This window comes from Passer domesticus, chromosome 5 (assembly GCF_036417665.1).
Source record: "Passer domesticus isolate bPasDom1 chromosome 5, bPasDom1.hap1, whole genome shotgun sequence".
In the NCBI taxonomy this organism is placed as follows: domain Eukaryota; kingdom Metazoa; phylum Chordata; class Aves; order Passeriformes; family Passeridae; genus Passer; species Passer domesticus.
The window spans coordinates 12,145,675-12,168,521 of NC_087478.1; the positions used below are offsets into that span (position 1 = coordinate 12,145,675).

The 22,847-nt window shown below is 42.8% G+C and overlaps 1 protein-coding gene across 3 annotated transcripts in view; it reads left to right on the forward strand.

Moving 5' to 3' along the window:
* LHFPL3 (LHFPL tetraspan subfamily member 3) overlaps window positions 1–19,537 on the forward strand; it is a 232,618-nt gene extending 213,081 nt beyond the window's left edge. For all 3 annotated transcript variants that reach the window (XM_064421994.1, XM_064421993.1, XM_064421992.1), the window contains one exon: window positions 16,868–19,537. Coding sequence is in view for 1 of the 3 variants with exons in the window: in XM_064421992.1 (XP_064278062.1) it covers window positions 16,868–16,896 (29 nt within the window). In the remaining 2 variants the exon portion in view is untranslated. The remainder of the gene's footprint in view (window positions 1–16,867) is intronic.
* Window positions 19,538–22,847: the final 3,310 nt, after the last annotated feature.

Sequence of the window (22,847 nt, forward strand, 5' to 3'; positions counted from 1 at the left end):
AGTCTCTGACACCAAGACAAGAAAACTGCTGGCAACTGGCAGAGAGAAAATGTGAGTTTTGGTTTAATGATTTGCAGCAAAAGATCAGCAATAAACAAGGGGTTGAGCTTGCCAGAGAGGTGCAGTGGTGAGCAAGGTGCAAACAGGTGCTCCCAGAGGATCAGCCCTGTGGCAGGGGAGAAGTGCAGCACAACTCACATAGGGATAAATCTCAGGATGAGGGAGGCATCCCCCACTATTGCTCCCTTAGTAAGAGTTGATGCAAACAAAGCTCTGTAAAACAAAACCTATTGGCAAGAACAGCCAGCTTCAAACCCAAGTCTTGGCCCTTGGCAGTAGCACCAGTGCTTGCACATTGAACACAATTCTTGCAAAGAACAGCTGAGGGAGCTGGGGTTGTTTAGCTTGGAGAGGAGAAGGCTTGGGGGTGACCTCATCACACTCTACAACTGCCTGAGAGGAGGTAGCAAGTGACAGGACAAGAGGAAATGTCCTGAAGTTGCACCAGAGGAGGTTTAGATTAGATACTAGGAAAAATTTCTCCATTGAATGAATGGTCAGGAATTGGAACAGGCTGCCCAGGGAAGTGATAGAAACACTGACTCTGAAAGTGCCCCTGTCAGAAACTCTCTGCAAGTGCTCAAAAGGTGTGTGGATGTGGCACTTAGGGACATGGTTTAGTGATGAAGGTGGTGATGATGGGTTAAAGGTTGAAATAAATGCTCTTAGACCTTTTCCAGCCTCAGCAATCCTATGATTCTGTTGTTCCTTATCCTGGATTTCAAAACCTCAACAACTGTAAATGTGCTTTAACTTGTGCTACTTCAGTGGATGTTTCTGATGAAAAAGGCACCTGGAAATGCTTAATTGCCAAAACTGTAGGGATAAGAGACCATGAGAAGAAGTCAGAACTTGTTTTCTCCATGTTCAGAGCCTTCCTTGTGCCACCTGCTGTGGCATCCCCCAGCAGCACGTCTAAGGTGGGAAGCACACCTGGGCTCTTATTTCTCTCTCTCTCTCTCTCTCTCCATTTTGTTTCAAGTGTTTGCAATTAGCTAAGGATCCTGACACCAAAATATTTTGAGGACAGCGAGGTGTTGGTTTTTGCAGATTTAACACAAGTTACTGTGAATCATCAGAAGCATTTTATAGATTAGGGTTCTGATGTTAGACTGCATTTTAATTTAAAGTATTTCATATGAACATTGCAAAACAGTATAGAAAAATGCCCCACTTTTTCAGATAAACTAGAAGATTTTTTTTTTAAATCTGGCAACTTCAAAATACTGTTTATTGAAGGAACCTAAACCCAGGTTATTATTTTTTCCATTTTGTACATTTAATAATGGTTTCCACCATATTCCAGTTTTACACTTTTTGAATTATATTACAAGTATCAGTAATTAATTTTCTTAGTAATGTCACAAATTGTGAAGTTACCAGAACTGCTTTGATTGAGCAGGTAACTCTAGATACTGCAGTCCCCTCTAGTGGGGAAAATCAGACTGTGCTGATTTTGCAGGACTTGCTGCATTAGCAGTGGCTGGATATGAAAGCTTTGCTTTCCCCCCATATATCCTGAGGACTCTGAGTCGATTTTTTTCTTTTTATGTTTGTTTTTTTTTAATTTATTTATGGTACATTATTTTTGATCTTTGGGAACGAGTGACATGTGAGACTCAGGTTCAGTTCCTACTTGTGAATCTTCAGAGCAGGAATTCACTACATGCCCTACAAATCCTCCTGCCAAAAGACAGCAAGTTTTGCTTCAAGTACCTTATTTCCACAAAACATTTGGGAAGTTGTTTTTTTTGTTTGTTTTTTTTTTTGTTTGGTTGGTTGGTTGGGTTTTTTTTATAAAAAGGAAACCAAGGGATTCATGAAGGACAGGTTCATCAGAGATCACCATCTCCTGGCTTAGCAGCTCATCCAAACCCATTTTAGAATCCTTCTCTACTGGCATTTTCTGATTCAGTGCTGTGCCCTTGTAATACCCCCCTGTTCTGTGAGCAAGAAGCAGTGATGTTTAGGTTTTAGGAAGCCATTACCATCAATATAATAAAGAATACCCCCTCCTCAAGAACCTTATCTGCCCATTTGTTACACTTCTGTTTCACTGCAGTTCAAGGGGAGAACTGTGTCTACCACCCCACATCTCTTTTTTCTTTTTCTCTTACATAATTGTCATCGTGTTTTTAATTAAGTGAAATAGGATGTTGCACTGAGCTCCTCAGCAGCTTCCTGAATTTTGTGATCTATCCCATCAGTTGAAATCAGAGCACTGTCTCTGCTGGTACCACGTGCATTGAGTGCAAGTCACAGATATTTGCATGAACCAATTTATCTCTTAAAAATATTTCTTCTTGACTGAAGAATAAATTGCCTTTACCCTAATGCACTAGGTAATGAATTGCATTTGAAATGTGTTTATTTTTAGCAAACAAATGCTAATGGCAGCTTGCAGTTAAAAATAGACAGTACAGTTGGCACAGAAATATGGGCTGGGGAATCGTTCTTCCCTGATCAGTGGAAATGCCCTCTGTGTAAGTCACCTGGGGAGAAAACATGATGTTCCTAAGTCATTCAGTCCCTCCACCTGGAGTGAGGGTGAGCAGCAAGACACCACTGTCACCTGAGCCCTGCCTCAGGAGCTGCCCCTGCAGCCCAGCATCCTCACAGGGCTGTGTCCCTCTGAGGGGGCCGAGGGTGTAGGTGCAGATGGCACACTGCTCCTTTCCTGCCTCCCTGCTGGATGCCACTGGGTGCAGAGTGGGGTTTTGTGTGCCTCTAGCTCTGCCTGGCTGCAGGGAGTGGGGGCATTTTGGTGGGGGGAGCACTGCAGGACCCCAGCACCAGCAGCTCCCACTCCACTCTCAGCAGCTGCTCCCCAGGCCAAGGGACTTTATCTTGGACAGGGTTTTCCTAATGTCTGTGAAATTTCCCTGGCTGCTCTCTAAGCCCATTACTTGTCACATTCCCATGATTTGTTCCCTTCATTTTCCAGCAGCTTTTTTTCATAGTTAAGAGTGTTATGTCCACTAAGTCTCCTTTCCTCTAGATTACACAGATCAATTGCCCATGTTTTCTCTTACATTAATAATTCCAAGACTTCTGACACTCTTGCTGTTCCACTCTTGTATTCACGAGGCAGGTACATTTTTCCCTTACAGTCCAGTGCCAAAAAGCCAACCATGCAGCTGGGGCAGGTAGGTTCAGTGTCCTTGAAAGGTAGGGCAGCATCCCCCACTTCCTGCCAGAAGATCTCATATAAAAATCTCTAGCCAAAAAAATATTGTCTTCATTTGGCAGAAAGCACCCAGTAGAACCAGACAAGAAAGCCCACACTGAGCTTTTGTTGGTTGAAAATTACATAAAAAGACTAAAAATTATAAGCTTAACCAGAAAAATGCCAAAGTCCTGGAAATAAATCTGGTAAATATTATTTATTTCATACATGAACAAGAGAAGGTTCTTCTCTTGGGGAAGAAAATCACAATGGGAAGTCATTGATTGATCCTTGGTAATTCTCATAATAACATGATCTTAGGAATTGGATTGGTTCTACTGAGTCAAAAAAGAACCAGAAAGGTCCAAAAGGGTTTCCATGAGATGAAGATTTTATCATAAAACGTGGCTGGGAGTCTAGATAAAAAAACACAAGTTAAAGAAAAGTAGAACTGATTCCTTATTTATAGGCTTTAGTATGTCCTGGGACCAAACCCATTACTTCCCAATTCTAGACTACAACCTAAACTGGAATTATAACAATTAAAAGTCAGGAATCCAAAGTAAGGAAGATTTACCCACGGTGGCATGTGTTTCATTAGCAGGTAACATGAAGAATCAATATTTCATGACCTGTCACATATTTGAGTAATCTGTCATGTTTTATCCTTGGATGTTGAAGTTGTTTGACAGTTCTAAAGTAGAAGGAAGCAAAACAGAAAAGAAGGTTTTTTTGCTGGTGTCACACTGTCAGAAAAATTTAACAGGTAATAGTCTACAACAAGCAATTAAAACACATTGGTCTCTTATTACAGAACAAATTCTACTCTGTGGGGCCTGAGGGAAATGCATCTCATAAAATCTGCTATTTTTATGTAAGAAGCCAGTACAAACTATACTTTCCCCGCATGAAAAAAAAAAATCAAAAAGAAGCAGAAATGCTGCTACTTCGCAGTGCACAGATGAATACGGATTTGGAAACCTTACATAACAGAAAGATCCATCTGCAAAACCGCTGTTGGTTTTCTGCTGAGGTCCAGCTACTGATCCCAGAGTCAGTGCAACCACAGACCCACAGGGGAACATACCCATATGGAGGACACAGTCGATCTGCTGTCCAGATAAAGAGCACAGCAAAGGAAGGTGACTGCTTCAGAGGAAGGCAAGGAAGGGATGAAGATGAAGTGCCTGTAGAATTACACAACTGCTCATGCTTTCTGTTTTCCAAGTTCCAGTTCTGAATCATGTGTTGTACTTCAATCTCAGCTTTAAAAAAAAAACAAAGATGCAAACAAAAACAAACAAAAATCACCCTTCTGTGCCTCATAATTGCAAAGAAAACCACTAGCTCTCAGGAAACCAGAAAGAAATCAGGCTTTTCACAACTCATCTTTATATGTCTTCCTGGTTTTTTAATGTTTATGGTTCATTAAATATTTCTGGAAAACAAGGACTTTATGCCCTGAGCAGCACTAACAGGATGGGTCTTCTGTCTCTTCCAATGTGGTGCAAAAAAAACGAGACATTTTCATTTTTATTTGTTTCTGTAGGTAGTTAGTCTAAAAAGTACCCAAGATTTTGTTTATCAGAGCATTTTCTTTCACATCTCCCTAGAAGAGCTCCTTTCATGTGTTAAAAAAAAAGAAGCATCCGAGAAAATTTCAGTCTCAACAAATTGGTATTTTGCACTGAAAATTCCTTCAATATAAAGTTCCTATGGGTAACACCATAAAAGTCCAGGAGAGTGAAGAAATCTGAATTGTAGCTTTTTTCCCTGTCTCCAAGCAATTGCTAATAGGCAACTTTGCTAGCAAAGAGGTTTTCATATCACCACAGAGAAGAAAGAGGATGGACACCCGGTGATGTAAGGGCTGTAGGAATGACCACCAAGCTCCTCTCCAGGGTTCAGTGACCCATCACTTTGGGAACACCATGAGACCAGCACATTTACCTGGCTACAGCCACAGCTGATGCTTTCCATAGTGCTGCCCACGTGGGGTGAGCCACCACACATGGCAGATGCTCAGTCCACGGTGCTGGGTGCTCAGCAGTGTGTCCCTGGTCTGTACAACAGAAGTTCAACTGCCTTACCAGGCCCATTGGAAGAAAAGGAGGTTTTTCTTTTTCCTTGAGTTTCCATTTATTTTTAAACGTGCCCAGGCTGGCTCAGCAGCTTGGCTCACCCTGGCTGCAGGGACGTTGCTGCCAGCAATGCTCAGCCCTGCGGCCCCTGAAACCCAGGCAGCCTCTGCTCTCCCCCAGGGCTGGGCGATCTGACAGGATGTGACCTCCAGAAAAGGACACCAAATTAGGAGATGTTTCAGTGTCTGAGGCGATGAAATATTTAATCCCTGCTCTCTCTGGGACATGCATCATCACAGATTTACTTATCTGCAGCTGGGTGACCGCGGCGGCTGACAGGGACGATGACAGCTGACACACATTAGCCCAGCTGCACAGCACCAGCCATCACTCCTGAGCAGAGATCCATCATTGTTATTGCAGCACCAAGGAGGGGTCTCTGTGCCAAACACCAAACACAGGCAGCACCTGCACTGGGAAATCAACACTGCCAGGGGCTCTTGGAGGCCAGGGAGCCTCGGCAGGACCCTCAGCCCCAGCAGCCCCAGCAGGGCCAGCAGCAGTGGCACTGGTCCCTGAGCAGCCCAGCACCAAGGGTACACACTGGGTCTGTGCCCCCACTGCTGACCTGGCCAATGGACCAAAATGAGAGGGAAATATTGTCAAATATTACTTGTTTAGGGTGTGGGAGGGAGGAAGCCTTTATTGGAGGTTTTCTAGAGCTGCAGATGTAGCTCTGCAGATGCAACTGGACCTGACTTGCTTTCCCTTTGTCTAAGCTGCCCCCCTTTTTACAGATGAGCTTCTTTCTGAGAAAACCTGTATCAGTGTGTTCTTTATGTAACATGTCATTCTGAATTATTGCTGTCTTTGAGAAACTAGTGACTGAGCTTTGAGAAATCCTGGTGAAACTGGGGTTTGGTTTGAGATGGTGGTCTGGAGATTTCCCCCCTTCCTGTTAGTGTTTGGTACTGGATTGGTTGCTGCTCAAGACTGCCCTGCTGTCTCTTGCTGCTACAATGGCATCCTTACATTGAAAGGTGCATTTTACCCAAGACTTGTCTTATGGTCATTGGTGGGAACAGCCAAACAACAGAGAAATTGTCCATGTCCACCTATCACTCAGGGCTCCTGCAAACCAGCTTGCCTTTCTGCATGCTCTTCAGCTGGCAATTTCCTAACACAGCCTCTCCTTCCCTCTCTGGGATGGGTTGTTTTAGTTTTTTTTTCTCTGCACTGCTGATTGCAGTTTGCCTTCCATGCTGAAAGCTCTTCAGGGAAGGAATCTCTTCTTTTTCTTTCATGAGAGTACCCTTCACACCTCTAGAGCAACTCAAGAAAATGTTTAATGAGAATAATATAAATTAATAGCAATAATAAATCCTTACAAATTGTTTAAAGCCCGCACAAATTGGGTTTGGAACAAGAAAAGGAAGGTGACAGAAAAAAAAATGTCTTCAGGACCATGAGCATTCAACATTGTCCTTGCTACATGTCAGACAGGTTTTCATGACAGATGGTATTCACCAAAAAGCTCACCCACTCCCTAGACCCTGGCTTTGCCCACTCCCAAATCCAGACTCTCTTCTAGCTGAGTATCATCTAACCCCACAGAGATTTTTTTCAGTAGTTTAACATGTAATTTCATACCTTGGAAACAATTTTGAGCTTAATGTACAGTTCCAAATACTTCCTATTTGCCTAGAGAGTATGCAGACAGTTAATTAACATTCCTGTGCTCGGTAAGCTAATCACTAAACTGCAGTTTTGAAACCTCAGACCAAAGCTGCTCCAGATCATTATCTTTCTGTTGCCCATAAACATGTAACTTGGCACCTGTATCCTTCTCAAAGGCAAACGGGATCAATATTTGCAGCTCATTAGCAGGTTTGGTTGAGACCCAACATCACAGCAGCCAACCAGCCAGAGAGGAGTGTGACGAGATGAAGGACACACAGCCTTGCCTTGGTGAGCCCCTGCCCCAGAGGTGCTCTGGACAAAGTCCTGCAGCTGCAGGACCATTCCCCTCCATAGTGAGCCCCTGAAGCCAGAGCCCCACTGCCAGTTCCAGCCCAGTTCATTCATCAAATTTCCTCTTCCCTTCAGCACAAGCACATACAAAGAGAAAGTTCGGAAAACTTTTGGAAATCCTTGGATGTGCCTTTGCTCTGCATGGACTTGTGCCATATTCCCAGGTCACACAGCTTTGGCACTGACCAAAGAGCAGGGAAATTCATTTCACACACAAAAATTCTGCAGCATTTAAGGTTCATCAGCAATGAAATTTTTCTTATGTTTTCTGTGGCATTTAAACTTCTTGCAATATTTTAGTTATTATGTTAAAAATTTTTAAAATCAGCTTTTTTTTTAAGGAAATTTCATTCACAGAAATGTCATGTTGGAATGGCCAGAGAACTGTCAGAGCCCTCTTCATTTCTGTTAGGAGGAAACACTCACTGTATGAATTGTGAATTCATCTGGAGAAATCCAGTCTGTTGAAAAAAGAGCAGAGCTCCATTTCTGTCACACCACTAAAATAAGCCCCATCGTAGCAGCTTCCTCACACAGAGATCCTGGCTGGCACCTTCAAGGATCTGCTGCAATATTTTGGCTTTCTCCCAGCACTGAACTCCCACTCTCTCCGTGCTCACGGAAAAGCAGCTCCAGCCTGAGCACACACGAAGGCAGCGAGGGCTCTCCCAGGCTGGGGCTCGCTCTCAGCCCCAGCCCACGCTGGCCCTGGCTCTGCTCCTGCCCTGATGGCCCAGCCCAGACAGGGAGAGCTTTGTATCAATGGCAGCCAGGTTTGTTTTCCCAAACCAAAAAACCTGCCAACGTCAACATCCAGCATTGCCTAGCACAGGAAAACTCTTGGAAGATATAATGCTACTGAAGCTAGATATAAAATGTTACTAACAAAAATGAAAAAATACCAAAAGATTGTAAAATGTCAATCCAAACATTTTGTGGCCGAGATGCCCAGAACCCTGTCATGATACCTCTCTGACATGGCTGGATCCTCAGAGAAGCTCCCTGTAAACAAGTACATCAACATTTGTAACAGTTTTTAAATACAGACAATAAAGAGCTTTTTGGGCAGTCTGATCACGCAGCTTGAAGGCTGGAGAAACAAACAAAAATACCTACAGATCCTCTGGGTTCCAGGGGAGAAACTGAAAAACAGCTACAGCAAATGGGCAGAATATAAAGAAAGTGAAACATTTTCTCATTAAAGAGTTAGAGAACAGGAAGAGTTTAGGAATCACCATTCAGAGACTCCTGTTTAATGACAGCAATTTATTTGACCATCTGGGCAAAGAAAGACTGCAGCAAACCACATGGAGGAAATAAAAATAGATGAACAACAAGTGACTGATTTTGCTTGACTTGAGCCTACAACTCTACAGAGCAGGAAGCTACTTCATGTGAAAGACATTATTGATGAAGGCATTTCAGCCTCTTGCCAGTTCTTCCAACAACATACTAGATCTCCCATGCCAGCAAACCTGTCTTGAGACGTGACTCCCATGCCAAACTTGACAGAAACACCACCAAGTACAAAAGACAAATTGATGAGCCTTCTGGAAAGGGACCACCAGAGGAAGGAGCGTCTCTGGGATGTTCCACAGTAAAATAAAACTCTTTAGGAGAAAGAATAGGAGGCTTTTTGCTGTGTTTGTTCATTATGATAAAAATCTTCCTTTTCTTGACAGAAGCAAATATTGAAATGGAGGAAAAGGCAGCCCAGTGTTCAGCAGGATCTGATCACGACATCCCAGCGTGTTGGTTCCCACCTCAGGCAGACTCACAGCCTCCTCCTGTGGCCAGGGCACACTCGCTGTGTGCGACAGTGGCACGGGGATGGTGATGATGGATGCTGACTGCCCTGGAGGTACAGCCATGAGCACCAAGCTGCCCAGATGAGGAACCCAAAAGGTGTTTGTAGTGAGGCATGGCAAGCAGAGCCATCACCAAAGGGAGCCCTGTTCCAGCAGCCTAGACTGGTGCCAGCAGATGACAGAGATGACAGCTACAACTTGATCCATCCTTGGATAGGTCTTTATTCCCTCTGTCTGTCACTCTTCTCCTGTCTTTCTCACCATTAAAAACACATATGTTGTAATCTTGGAGCTGCATTCAAACCAGAGGAAAGCCACCCAAGGCAGAGATTAGGAAGGGTGGATTAGGAAGGGAACTTGAACCTGCCCATATTCAGAGTTTTGCAGCCTGCCACTGCCACCTGGCTATATTTAGGAGTTGAATTCGGGTCTTTCAGAGATAAGAAAACTGTCAGGCTCTAAAGAGGTGCCTTCTTTAAGCTGCTCTAACCCCGTTTCACAAGATTTCAGTCAAAATTCACCTGCTCCTTCAGGCACAGTCTCACTGACAAGACAGCCAAGCTGATTGCTGGATGTAGCTTGGCTCATGCCTTCCCATCAGGCTGGCAGGCTGCTTGCACCCCTGCCCAGTCAGTCCTCAAGCTGTTTAACTGATCTTACTGAGCCTTCCTGACCGGGGGTTAGAGTATCAGACCCAGCTTCTGCAAAGCCATTTTAACACCTGGAAGGCAGTCCTGGTGCACTATGGCACACCCCAAAAGAATTAAAAATACCCATCCTCAAGCTGTGCTCAGACAAGGTCTCTGATAGCTTGTTACAAACAAGCCTAATCTTGCAGGCTTTGTCACAAAACTGCTATTGATATTTCATGCTGAAGATCTTCCATGCATAGGCAGCAGCTTCCCTCTTCTTCCATGCATGCAGTTAATGACTCTGCACAGGGCAATTGTAACTCCAGGATTCACACACCTCACTTTGTCCATCTCAGATTTAGGCCTCCCATCTCATCCAGGCCTACAGACCCACAGAAGCCAACAGCACTCATCCATCCTGGGAACCATCCTAAGAATAAATTAGTCACCCCAGGAGGGCCCTGTCCTGCTCCAAGGACTTCCTAGAGCCTCACATCTGATGTCTGACTGTGAGAGTGCAGATGTTATGTGAGATGCATCTCCAGGCCCAACCTCTGTCTGATCTCCCCTCCCAAAACATCTTCTCAACTTTCTCAAAATTTCCATCTGGAAGAAAACAGGAATTTAAAGAAGACCACAAATGGTTATGCTGCCCTGACCCACTCAGGTTCCAAATACATGTCTCCTTTCATACCTTGGCACAAGGTGGTGACACTTCATTGCTCAATGCCTTTTTTGTGGTCAATTTTTCTTGACAACCACATATAGTCCTGGGAACTTTTGCTTATTGTCATAATAGCTTCAAGAAACATTCTGTCTGGAGAAATCAGCAATGCAGAAAATAAGGTATCCCTGCCATGCCACTCTTTCCTGTGTGGGTAGTGAGGCTGCCAAAAGATGCCCTGTCCCTGGATATGTTCAAGGCCAGGTTGGATGGGCTTTGAGCAGTCTGGTCAAGGGGAAGGCATCCCTGCCCATGGCAGGGGAATTGGAATGAGGTGACATTTCCGGTCACTTCTAACCCAAACCATTCAATGATTCCATGATTCTCCCCCCACAGCATGCTGTCTGCAACCAAACAGCCTCTGAATTGACATCCATCTCCTCCTGTCATGTTTCAGTCATCACAGAAAAAGGGGGGAAAATACAATGTAAGATTAAATTGTGTTTTAAAACTACAAGAATTGGCCAGAGTCTGTCAGGCAGGGTAGGACAGTTGCTGAGTGCATTAAGTATTCAAGGAGTGCAGCTTTAGGTCTGACAGTGTGCTGGGTTTTTTCTTGTGAATGACAGCCTGTAAGTTGACGGCAAAGCTTTGTCCAGCTGTGTGTTGTACACAGATGCTGGAAACCTAGCAAAATTGATCTGACTGGATCCTTCAACATTTTTCTATTTCTTCTCAGCAAACGATGTCTAATAAAACAGCATTCTGTCTGTTCAGCCCTCATCGCCCCTCTGGCCCTGAAAACATCTGTCATGGATGGAGGCAACTGCACTTGTGAGAGACAAGCAACATACAAGAGAGAAGCAACAATGTGCTTTACTGATATAAAACAGTGATTTAACAAAGTTCAGTGGTAAATGCGACTGTGGTTTAACAAGATTCAATGGCAAGATTGTTTATTCACTGCATAGAGGACAAGGTCAGACAAAACTACCTCAGGGCTCAACCCCTGTCGTTGAGCCATGAGGTTCAGAAAGAATTTCCTTGCGCTCTAAAACCCTTCTCAAAGAGAAGTGTAGGTGTGGCTGGATCCAGTCCTAGCCCCAGACGTGTTCAGTGGTTTATGTCTGAGGGATTATATTTGCACAATCAATCCTTTATATCGCTTAGCTAAGATTTCAAAGTGCAGTGTGCTTTTAACCACATACCACGGTTCTGTTGCAGTGAGGAATCTCTCAGCTTCAAGGAGTAACCTTGAGAGGTGACCTTTCTCAAGGGGACATCCTGGCATGCAGCCCACCACTCCAGACAACCACCCCAAAGTCCAGAGAAAGCTGGGTGCAGCCATCAGAGCCCTAGATAGGCTCAAGCAGTGGAGGGGAGCACACCACCACAGCATCCTGTCACATGCTGGAAATGTGCTTGTGCAGCCATGAACTGAGCCTTCTGACAGCAGAACCACCAGAGCCACACATTTAGAAAATTCCTGAATGCTCCTGTAACCATTTCCCACTGTCCTAGAAACACCTCCCACAAGCCATGCCCAGGAATTCAGCTGCTGCCACTAACAGGGTGAGCAAGATACCATCCAGCAGATTGAATAAGTCCCACTGTTCCACTCAGCTCTGGTTTCACAGGGCTTGCATACTGAATCGGGAAAAATCTTGCCATTTTTTATGTGATTCAATTATATTTTATTGCAAGGAAGTGATGCAGCAGAAGAGCAAGCTCACACACCTTCTGCTCAGATGAGCTTTTCCTCTAATGCCATATGGACAAAACTGTCACACAATTTCAATTCCAAAATTTTGTAAAAGTCTTAGTAACTCCTCAAGGTTTACGGTGCATTCTCTTTAACCCCTGCCCTTTCAGGTAGTCTTTGGTAGCTGTGAGTGATGGCAGAGCAGGCAATTGCCAGATCCTGCCTGCTTGTTTGCCAGGAAGAGGAGAAAACACCTTGGGCAGCTCTGGTGTGGACAGGTCATTTATCACATTTTGTTGAGAAGGTGCTGAACAGTGAAACACTGAAAGAGAGCTGCTAGCAAAACAGTTGGGGAATTTCTGTCTATTCTTCTTTCCATATCCACAGGGCAGCCTTGTACCCTCCTTACTGTGTCTCAGCTGCAGTGCAGGTGTAGGCAGCAGTGCACAATTTATTCTCCTCCTGGCCATGTAGCTGTTTCCAGTATGATCTGTGGACAGCTTCTCCAAAACATGGGCTAGAGTTTCAGCTTGGATCATCAGGGATCTTGGAGAGGACCTGAGTTGGTGCCTGGCTGTTTACTGAGAGCACAATTTGCCCCAGGGTCACTCTCCAGGTGATGGATAAGCATTTCCCCATGAGGCCAGGGCAAAGGATGCTCAGTGCATCAAGAGGGAAAAGGCACCCACAGCAGGTAGGGAAATGGGAATATACATAATTCCTCACTCTAATAACATGAAAAATAAAATAATTCTCTCAGGCCACTCAAATTTGGTTTGTTATGTGTTCTAAAGAGACTATCTTCAAGGAAATAAGAGATAATGGGTCATTGGTTGCTCTGTGCAGCTGGGCATCTATCTGCCTTTCATGCCTTTTAATTATATATACCTGGATATTGTCCAGGCCATGAATATATGCTCCTGTTTCAATTTTGGCAGCAGCAGCTACAAGTGGAGTTTTAACACACTTAGCATTTCACCAACCCTGATGTAAGCAACAAAACCATCTACCTGTGATTATAAGGAGCTGACCCAGATCAATGTGTCCAAGAAGGGCAACAAAGCTGGTGAGGGGCCCAGAGCCCAAGTCCTTTGAGGAGCAGATAAGGGAGCTGGGAATGTTTAGCCTGGAGAAAAGGGGACTCAGTGGAGACCTTATCATGCTACAACTCCCAGAAAGGAGGTTGTAGCCAGGTGGGGGTCAGTCTCTTCTCCCAGGTAACAAGTGACAGGATAGGATAGGAGGAAATGGCCTTGAGTAGCACCAGGAGAGGTTTAGATTGGCTATTAGGAAAAACTTCTTCACCAAGGAGTTGTCAGACACTGGAACACACTGACCAGGGAAGTCTTGTATTCACTGTCCCTGGAGGTGTCCAAAAGGTGTGTGGATGTGGCACTTGCAGTCATGGCTTAGGAGTGAACATGGAAGGGCTGTGTTAATGGTTGGAACTGATGGTCTTAGGGGTCTTTTCCAACCTTAATGATTCTGTGGTTCTATAAGCAGAAAGGTGAGAACTCCAACACCTCATTAAAACTGAACTTGTCCAACTTTTTTTGGCCTACAGCCCAGACAGCAGTGTTATCCAAGGTGCCTCAGCATGTCTATTTTCAATTGCAGAGCTTCAGAATCAATGTTTCTCTCATCCTTCATCGCCTCCCATACACTACCCACAGTGCCAGCATTCAGCAGAGATGATGTTTAGGCTGGAGGAATCCTGTGGAGGTCCTGAGAGGAAATCTCTGGTACTTCATTAACCTATGGCTTTCTGCCAGCTGATTTTGTAACTGTACCAATTTTGGTGTCACCACAAATGCCAGCTGCTCCTTAGCACAGCAGTTGTATGTGTTTGGAGTCAGCAATAAAAGATTAATACTTGGAAAGGTGTTATTTTCTAGATGCCAGTCAAATACATGGCAAAGATAATTTCAGTATGGCTGGTGACAATTAGTGGTGTAAAGTCTTAAGGTTGTCTGAGACAACATATACCCAAACCTAGAAGGTCTGCCTTTCTCTCTATATTTACTGTTCATTTTACTGACTTTACAGTAACAGCATGGAAGGGACCATCTGAAATTCAGCTCGTCTTTTACACCTTGTCAGGGAGCAACCTGGAAATCTCCCTGCGATTCATCTTTACCACAAACAAACCTCAGTGTCCTCTTTCTGAAATGTACATAAACACTAAAATGCTGTAAATCCCTCCAGGCTGACTATACCCCAGCTCTGCAGTCAGCAGAAGTGATTGCCCTAATTGAGTGAGTCAATTATAAGCAGTAACCCCCTTGTGGTGAGGTCAGCCTAACAGGCAGCCTTTAAAGACTTTAAATAGGGAACTTAAGAGCAGAGCACCTGGGTGGCTGGGTAATACAGCTTCCATGAAGACTGCTTTCATTAACTGATTTCTTGGCAAGAGCACTGTGAGTAGCTCTAAGAAAACAAACTTCAAAAGCCTCTGGTGTGATACAAAACAGACTGAGAGATGTTGCATGTGAATAACTTACTTATGTCTTGTCAGCTAGGCACCTATGGCATTTGTTAAATTTCATTTCCATCTGTACAACACCTGTGTGCAAAATTTGTCCAAAGAATTAATAAAGGTCTTAGTATGTTACTGCTGAAACACGGAGTGCTGCTGGAAATCCAATAAGCAATGTCAGGAGTTTGAATAACACACGTACATGAAATTGTGATTAAAAATAATTGAAAGAAATGGCTCATTCAGTTCTATTAAGCTTTGGTTGTTCCTAGGAGTATCAGGGCATGTGCCCCTTACCACGCAATCTGTCTTTCTCCAGATTTCAGTTGCACCAAATAGGGATTGTTTAAGAGGCTCACAGACCCCCTTATCTCACTAGAAAATAAACAGATTAGAGGCTCAGGCACTTTTTCATTCATTTTATTTGGTAGTGCTGTTTACCTATATTACTAATTACCACACAAATAACATTAGTAACCACATTTATAAAATACACCAAAGTTCCAGACTCAGACCATTTTTAATAGTTTTTATTTATCACAAGCATCTTCATTTCTCATCCACACTTTATCCTTCGTTTTTTCTACATGTTTCAAAGACTAAAAGGAAGCTCATGGAGGTATGAATGGCAAGGGTATTTTTACAGTTGGAAACTACCATCCCCTTATATACTCACATCATAAAAATGTTTTTACCCCAGTGAACATTATATTTCATATTAATTTTTTAACACAAACAAAACTGACTCATTTTTTCTTTTTCAGTTCCCTCCCTAGTTCATGTTATGCTTCTTATACTTATTTGCTACTTTCTAGTCTCAGCAACATCAATTAAAAGTGTCTTGTAAAATAAATCTGGACTATAGATACATGCTGGACAAGTCTGGAATTTTCCTCCAAAATGAACTTTGCTTGAAAAATGTCAGTTTGTTGGAAGTTGATGGGGAAGCAGGCATCCAAGGTCCATGGCAGGAGGGTTTGCCACCCCCAGGCTCACTGGTTCTTGGTACCATCACCCCAGGCTTTAAGGTCTGGGTATCCTGCCCTGGGGCACCACACTCTCTGGGTCTGTGGGTGAATTGCTGCAGGCCAAGGTGACCACAAGAGTCAAGGGTGTAGGGAATTTGAGGGAATAGAAGAAGTGTAATATGCGGGGAGGAAATTAAATATTTCAGTTTTGTTAGAGTAATATTTTTAAGTGTTTCTAGTCCTGAAATTCTTTGTTTGTTTTCATTTCACAATGAAATTCATTATTTTTCTTTTGTTGTGACAAAATATGCGATTTACCCCTAGTTCTGCATCCAGCAGTCTCTTGCAGAGGACCCTGTGTTACGACATAGGAACTGGTGTTGTGATGACATTGGCCACCCTCTCCCCCAGGACGAGGCTTTGTGAGACCCCCTGAGCAGTGACCCTTTCACGGGAGGCAGTGGAGAGGCTGCCTGACAAAGGACTTCATGGTGTGGTCTCGGGGTCTGAGACACTCTAACTAATGATGAACAGGCAGAGTCCATTTGGTGCAAGAACCTCCTGCTCACTGCCGAATGCTGGGGCAGCCAGGTTTCCACCTTTGCCTGTGTGTGGGTACTGCAAAAAGATCTCACTGAGCCCCAGCTCCAGAGGTGCCCCCTGAAGCACCAGCTCGGGGGCTGTCACCTGCAGCGAGGAGGGGGAGCCTTTGTCACCCTGCTCCCAGGCCCAGAGCCCCTGTCCCCTCCTCCTGTACCCAGCTCCGCTCAGGTACATGGAACCTGGGCAGTGAGAATTAGTTTCTAAGGGAGAGTTTGATTTGAAAACACCCCCACACCTCTGCCCTCACTTGAAATTTAACACAAGGTATTATTTTAACATGTTTGCAAGCGTGGGTTGTGTCCTCGAGGGAAAGGAGCTTTTGATACGGAACAGAAACGTCAGGATTTTGACTCAGTTCATGGTATTAATCTAGTAAATGTCATTCTTGCCCCATATGCATTGTATCTTTATTTTCATATTGCTCAAACTTTAGATGAAATAATTTTATTATTTTGACTTCTTGTGTCAATTAGCTGGTGAAAAATTATTTTTGAGAATTTCAGATTACAAATCCTACCTACAGATTAAATTTTTCACTTTTTGTGACAAATGGAAATATATATAATGAAGTGCATTACAATATTGGTCAGAGGCTTGCTCTAAGCTAAAAACAGAGTGATCATTTTTGTGTTTGCTGGCAGTAAACCAACTTCTCTCTTTTCTCTGTTTTGCACAGTCCTACTAAGCCAATCCTCACTAGAATGAGCACAAAACAAATGAATAACAGCTTTTGTACATCAACATTAAAATGGGAAGAAGCTTGGGAAAGGGCCTCCAACAGAGAAGAATGCTGACAAGTGCAAAAATGCCTGATGGATAAGCACCACCTTCTAAACATAGATCAGCCAGACATGGAAGTGATTTCAGAAGAGAAATGCAATCATGGATTACACACCAGCTCATTAGAAACTGTTGCTGAATACAGCATCCAGAAGACATGCATGAAAAGTCACATTTGGGGAATAAATTAAAAGGGGTGTAGTTGTTGCTAGATAAACATATGTAATATATATGCATTGAAGAGGTTTGTAAATGTCATTTTTTTTATTCGGATGGAAAGCAAAAAGCTTTAAAACCTTTCACAGTAGAGAGGCAGTTAACTTCAGACTATTCCTATCCCAGTAGCCAAGAAGCTGTTAGGACACCTCTCTTAAATTAGCATTTATAGACTCTGAATGTTTCCATCACCTAGTGGAAAAAGCATAACTTTTACTGCTACATTGCTGCACTTCATTTACTTCACTGTATAATAAGTTTACTAAAACTGTAAAGCTTCTCAATTTTTACTGCATACGTGTTCCAATTAATATGTCTGTAACAAACTTAAGACTCAAAAAATTATTTCTGACCTATATTCTAGTTCTATGAAGCATATATACTATAAGGTATGTCTGACTGAATATCATAATGCTATAATTTCCCAAGATGCATAGAATTGTTTGTATTTGAAGTGACAAAATAAAACCCCTTGATTCCTTTTTTAATAGGAGAAAGTAATTTACCCCTTAAATGTAACCCACTGCTGCTCGCTTCAAGGGTGTTTCTCTTCCCTGTTCTGCCGTACAGCTGTGGAGTGACACTCTCTGGCCCATGCTAATGCCAATCAGACAGGGTGATCTGAGAGACCTTCTGGCCTTAAGTTCATACTCAATACAAACTCAGTAAACCCCTGAGTTTAAAGTCAATACAAAAATTAACAGACTAGTAAGCAAATACCTGTTGCAAGTAGCCGTGTAAGGGCTGGATGCAAATAGCCCTGGGGCACTGGCAGGGAAGTCATTCCCTCCCCAGGTCCCAGAGGGTGCACTCAGTGCCAGAAGCCACTGAGAAGTGAATCAGGAGAAGGCACAGAAGGAGCTCCTAGTGAAAGGCCTGGATGCAAAGCAGCAGGCACGGAGCAGCAGAGGGAGGCAGGGACTCCCCTCTGCTCCTCTCTAACCCTCCCGCCAAGGCACACGGCTCAGGACTGGCCATGAGCACCTCGCTCCCTACATGCCTCCAGGTTCTCCTGTGTATCACAGACTAATCCAGTGCAAAATGAGCACTCCAGTGCTGATTCCTTCAGGGGTTTTAAAGCCTGTTCCTTCATTCTTTGGCTTTCAGGGGAAATGGCTAAAATAATAATTAATTGCTAGTGTTGATCCCATGTAATGCAAAATGCTGAAGACATGAGGAAAACATGAGTTAAAACTGCTTTTTAACTCTTGACTGCACAACACAAATTATTCCAGAATTTAGTGCATGAATCTCAAAGAATTTATTTTCCTTTTGAAAGAAAAATTATCTTTAAGCAAACTGCCAGAAAACAAATACAGGGAATTGGATAACTTTTCTATCTAACTACCAAGGTACCAATGTGGCACTGACTTTACTTGGATGTCAGACAAGATGAAGCTGGGCAGCATTTAAAAAAATAACTTTTTTAATCTGAAACTGTGCTTGTAACTGGATGTAGAAAATTCTTCTGACTTCTAAAGGACCAGCACTAGCTGGTCAAAAACCCCACCCAAATCAGTCAACAACCATAAACATCTTCCCAGTACCTGCTATTGACCTGAAGGGGATGGAAGGTAAAAACCAAGTAGTTCACACATGAGGCAGCATAAACTCATTTAAGGGCCCACTTCAGACAGGTTTTTCATTCTCTGGTTAGTCCAACCAGTGTCAGCAGGAAAATGCACATCCTCAGGGGCCAGATGCATTCAGGAGTCCCTGTTAAGTGGTGTCTCAGTGAAGCCCATCCTCATTCTCTGCTCTTGTTGGCTCACAACCACACCCACACCTCAAAGCCTGTGAAAGGGTTTGTTATCTGGATGTGCTCTCATATCACCATCTTCATTTGCTCCTTGAGTTCACCTCTATCCTACATTATTGCAGTCATGGCACTTTTGCTGTGACAGAAATCACCAAAACAGGGTTTCTCTGTATTATATTATTTTGTTTAGCATCATGGTGATGTTGTAATGTAAAACCCCTTTCTAAATACACACAAACATTGCAAAAGAAGTGCCATCACAAGGCATCACAACCCTGCCAGGGCAGCTCAGTGAATATGTACAATTTGTACACAGTCAGAAGGGAGAGACATACCAGGATGTACATCGTTAAATGTTGACTCAGTAAGAATAGTATGTCTTATCTTTTTAAATGTTACCACCTTCCCATCCCACTCCATTGTAACTTGTCAATTGTAATTTCTTTTTAAGTCAAAAAACTGTAAAGAAAACTGTTGAAATACCTGATTTTCTGTAAAAGTAATAATAACAATAATTTTTGTTACTTCAAAGTATGCTTGGTATTAAAGTACCTAATAAAGTTCAACAAAGACTTTTGTAGCATACTAAAATAAAGTGTGATAGTGCTTTTCTCCAGCTTATCTGTGATAAGAGCAGCTGTTGTTGGGATGACTGCTCTCCTAAACACAAGCCTGGACACCTCCTTCACATCTGTACCTACAGAGGTCCCTCACATATGTCAAGTCCAGGCAGAACTGGATCCCTTAACGAGTGCAGGGATTTGTACTCATGGGTCAACTCATGGGTCAAGGTTCTCATAGGAGAACCTTGTAGGTAAGTCATCTCCACCCTCTGGTACCTGACTACATATCCATATATGGGCCACAATATAAAGTTCCTAATTACTCTGATTGGTATAAAATTTGGTTTATAGTAAGACAAAGAAGAGTAAATTATTTATAAGTTAATTATGGTTAAATAGAGAACTGCCAGGTTTGTAGCATGCTGTTCATTTTAATGGGCAATGCATTTCAGTTATTTATAAATAGATTGGAAACCCCAAACAAGTGACTTGGATGACACAGTAAAGCTCAGAAGTTGACCACCCCCTAATTTCACCACATGAAGGTACACTGAAGCCATCAGGGGCTGTCACATCCTTCCAGTTTGCACCAACAGGAGGTAAGTACTTCCTTGTCAAAGAGATGCTGGATTTGCCTCCATGCTGCTGATGCAGCAGTATCTGCATTTGCAGATGATCAGAAATTATTGTGACTGGGGTCTAATTATGCCCAAACTGCCAGGCTCTGACACATTTCAATCAGAGTAACAGATCAGCTTCCCTCACACATCCATCTTTACCTGTTCTAGGGAGAAAAATATAATGCTGGGCACAGCAGCTTTCTGGGTTTTTTCTGCTGGTCTGATATCCTTCAAACATTTAAAATTTTAGCAGTTTCATCTGATTCTCTGAAGATTTGAAATGGAATAAGACCTAGACAGTTTAAAGTAAATAAAAATCCCACCCCAGATTTGCCCTAACTAGTTTACACATTGAAAAGACAGCCATACACTGAAATAGGTTCTGAGGTAGTGCTAGAAAGCAACACTCCTTTTCCCCACGTTCTAAAGATTTACACATTTCTCCTTCCCAAGGAGCTCTGTACAGAATGGAATGGCTTTGCCTGCTGTTGGAGTAGCTGGCAGTACATGCACACATGGCCTACATTAATAATTTGAGTAGAAACTTTTCACAGAGGGCCTGGAATTCTGCAGAAGGTAGAATATGTAGTTTAAAAATCCATTATCTTCCCTGTAGATCAAATAACATTTGTGTCGTGGTGCTGAAAACACAAAGCCAAAGCTTGCAGTGATCAGATACTGATGAGATGCTTTCTATTACCCATCTGTCTCTCTTAAATTTTTGCTTAGAGTTACTTTATGCCTTTGCCTTCTGAAATGTCTTTTGCATTTTAAAAAGTAAAGTGATATATCCTTCCTTTCTTCCAGATAGTCTCATAACCCCACGGGGGGAGGTGGGGGAAGATGAGTCGGGGTTAGTTACACAGCTTTTCCACTTCACAAAGTGACAAGAGAAGTATTGCCTCTACAAGAGGAAAATCTCCAGGGAAAAAAATATAAGCAGACACATTATGTTCATAAACTCCCAAGAGGAGATGTGGCCCCTAATTGCCTATGAGACACTACAAAGCTCTTCTCCTTTTGAAACAGCTCCAAAAGTTGCTGCAAAGCACTTCCTGAAATCACCAGTGTGAGACCAGCCTCAAGGTTGAGCACCAGCTCAGTCACCTGGGAAAACAGCTTGGAAGTGAAAATGCTCCAAAAAGCTAAGAGCTGGGGCTGAATTAAACTCCACAAACCAATTTTAAATTGTTATTACAACATGGATTATTACTCCTGATTTTGTCAAGTGCAAGGTAGCTTTACATTAGCCTAATAGGATTATTAATAAGAAAAATTATGTACTATTGTTAGTAATTTCTTTGGGGAAAAGTGAAATAAAGATTGTCAAAATCCTATATGCTAAAATGAAGTCTCTTTGACATGATTACCACATATTTTTAAAAGTATTTCCACAGTTTAACACCAGAAGATGCTCTAGACCATCAGCTACATTACCAGTTACACAGATTCAGGATTCTCCTGTCAGATCCCAGCACAGGAAGGTAGGACTTTTACTCTGCCACAACAAAAACCAGGAACTTCACTCTGACAGCTCTCAAGGATGGCTTTCACACAAGATATCAGGCAAGACTCTGGGATGTCAGCACAAATATCAGGCTTACAGGTATTCAATTAGCACCCTGATTCTCCTTTATATAACTTTAAGCCAACACAATGCAAAATTAATAATAAGATATTCAGTCTGAAAAAAAATAGGTCTCCTCCCTATTTTTTTCCATTAAAAATTCAATTAGTTGGAGTGTCACTGGAATATTCTGAGGATTTACTAAGTGCCTGCTGTATTTGTTGAGTTTCTCAAATGGCAACAGAAAGTAATGCAAAATATTATGCTCCTGAGGCCATGAGCTGACATGGTTGGTGACGGAGCTTTCTAGAAGAGCTTTTAGGTGATAAACTACAACTACACATGTCATCAAGAAAAGAGCTGTTTTAGTCAGTATAGCTGAATTTATGTATGCTTGAGAAGGATAAGGAATAAAACAATTCAGAAATTCTGAAAGAAATTCAGGCTTAATACATGCCATCACTGTTTGGGGGAGGGGGTAATTTTTATTTTATATGCTTTAATATAATATGAAAATCCTCATTTACAGGTTTTAATTTACTTTGCTTTAAGTGATGTGGAAATTCTTCACCCACAAGGCACCTTGGGGATGCTGAAAGCAGTGGAGAGGCTTTCCTGGAGCAGCACCGGGCACGATGGAAGTTGTCCTTATCTGTGCTGCCATCTAATGGTGCACCAGCCTCTGCGGGTGTCGTTCTCGGGATTTAGTCACTTAAAGGCAGCTTTGCATTTCCCTTCACAGAGATCAAGGTAACAAAACCAGTGCACGCGTTACCTCCCGTGCCTCCCGGGGCAAAATCCAGGAGATGAAACCATCACCATATTAACTCACACTGCATAAAGTTTGATACAAAGTTTGAGAACTTCTATGGGTTTTTTTCAATTTCTCAAGACTGACTAGAAGAAGCTTTATCTCTGTAAATGTGGATGAGAACTTTGCTTAACATTTTAAAAGCATTTTCCAGACCTATTGTGCCCAACATTTCTCAGGGGCAGGCTTCTACATTTCCCAGATATAACAGACACTAATTTCTATTTACCCCCTCAAAGAACCATACAATCATAGAATGGCTTGGCCTCAAAGGGATCTTAAAGATCCACAGCATCTCTGGGCAACCTGTACCAGTTTTAAACCATTATCACTTGTCCTG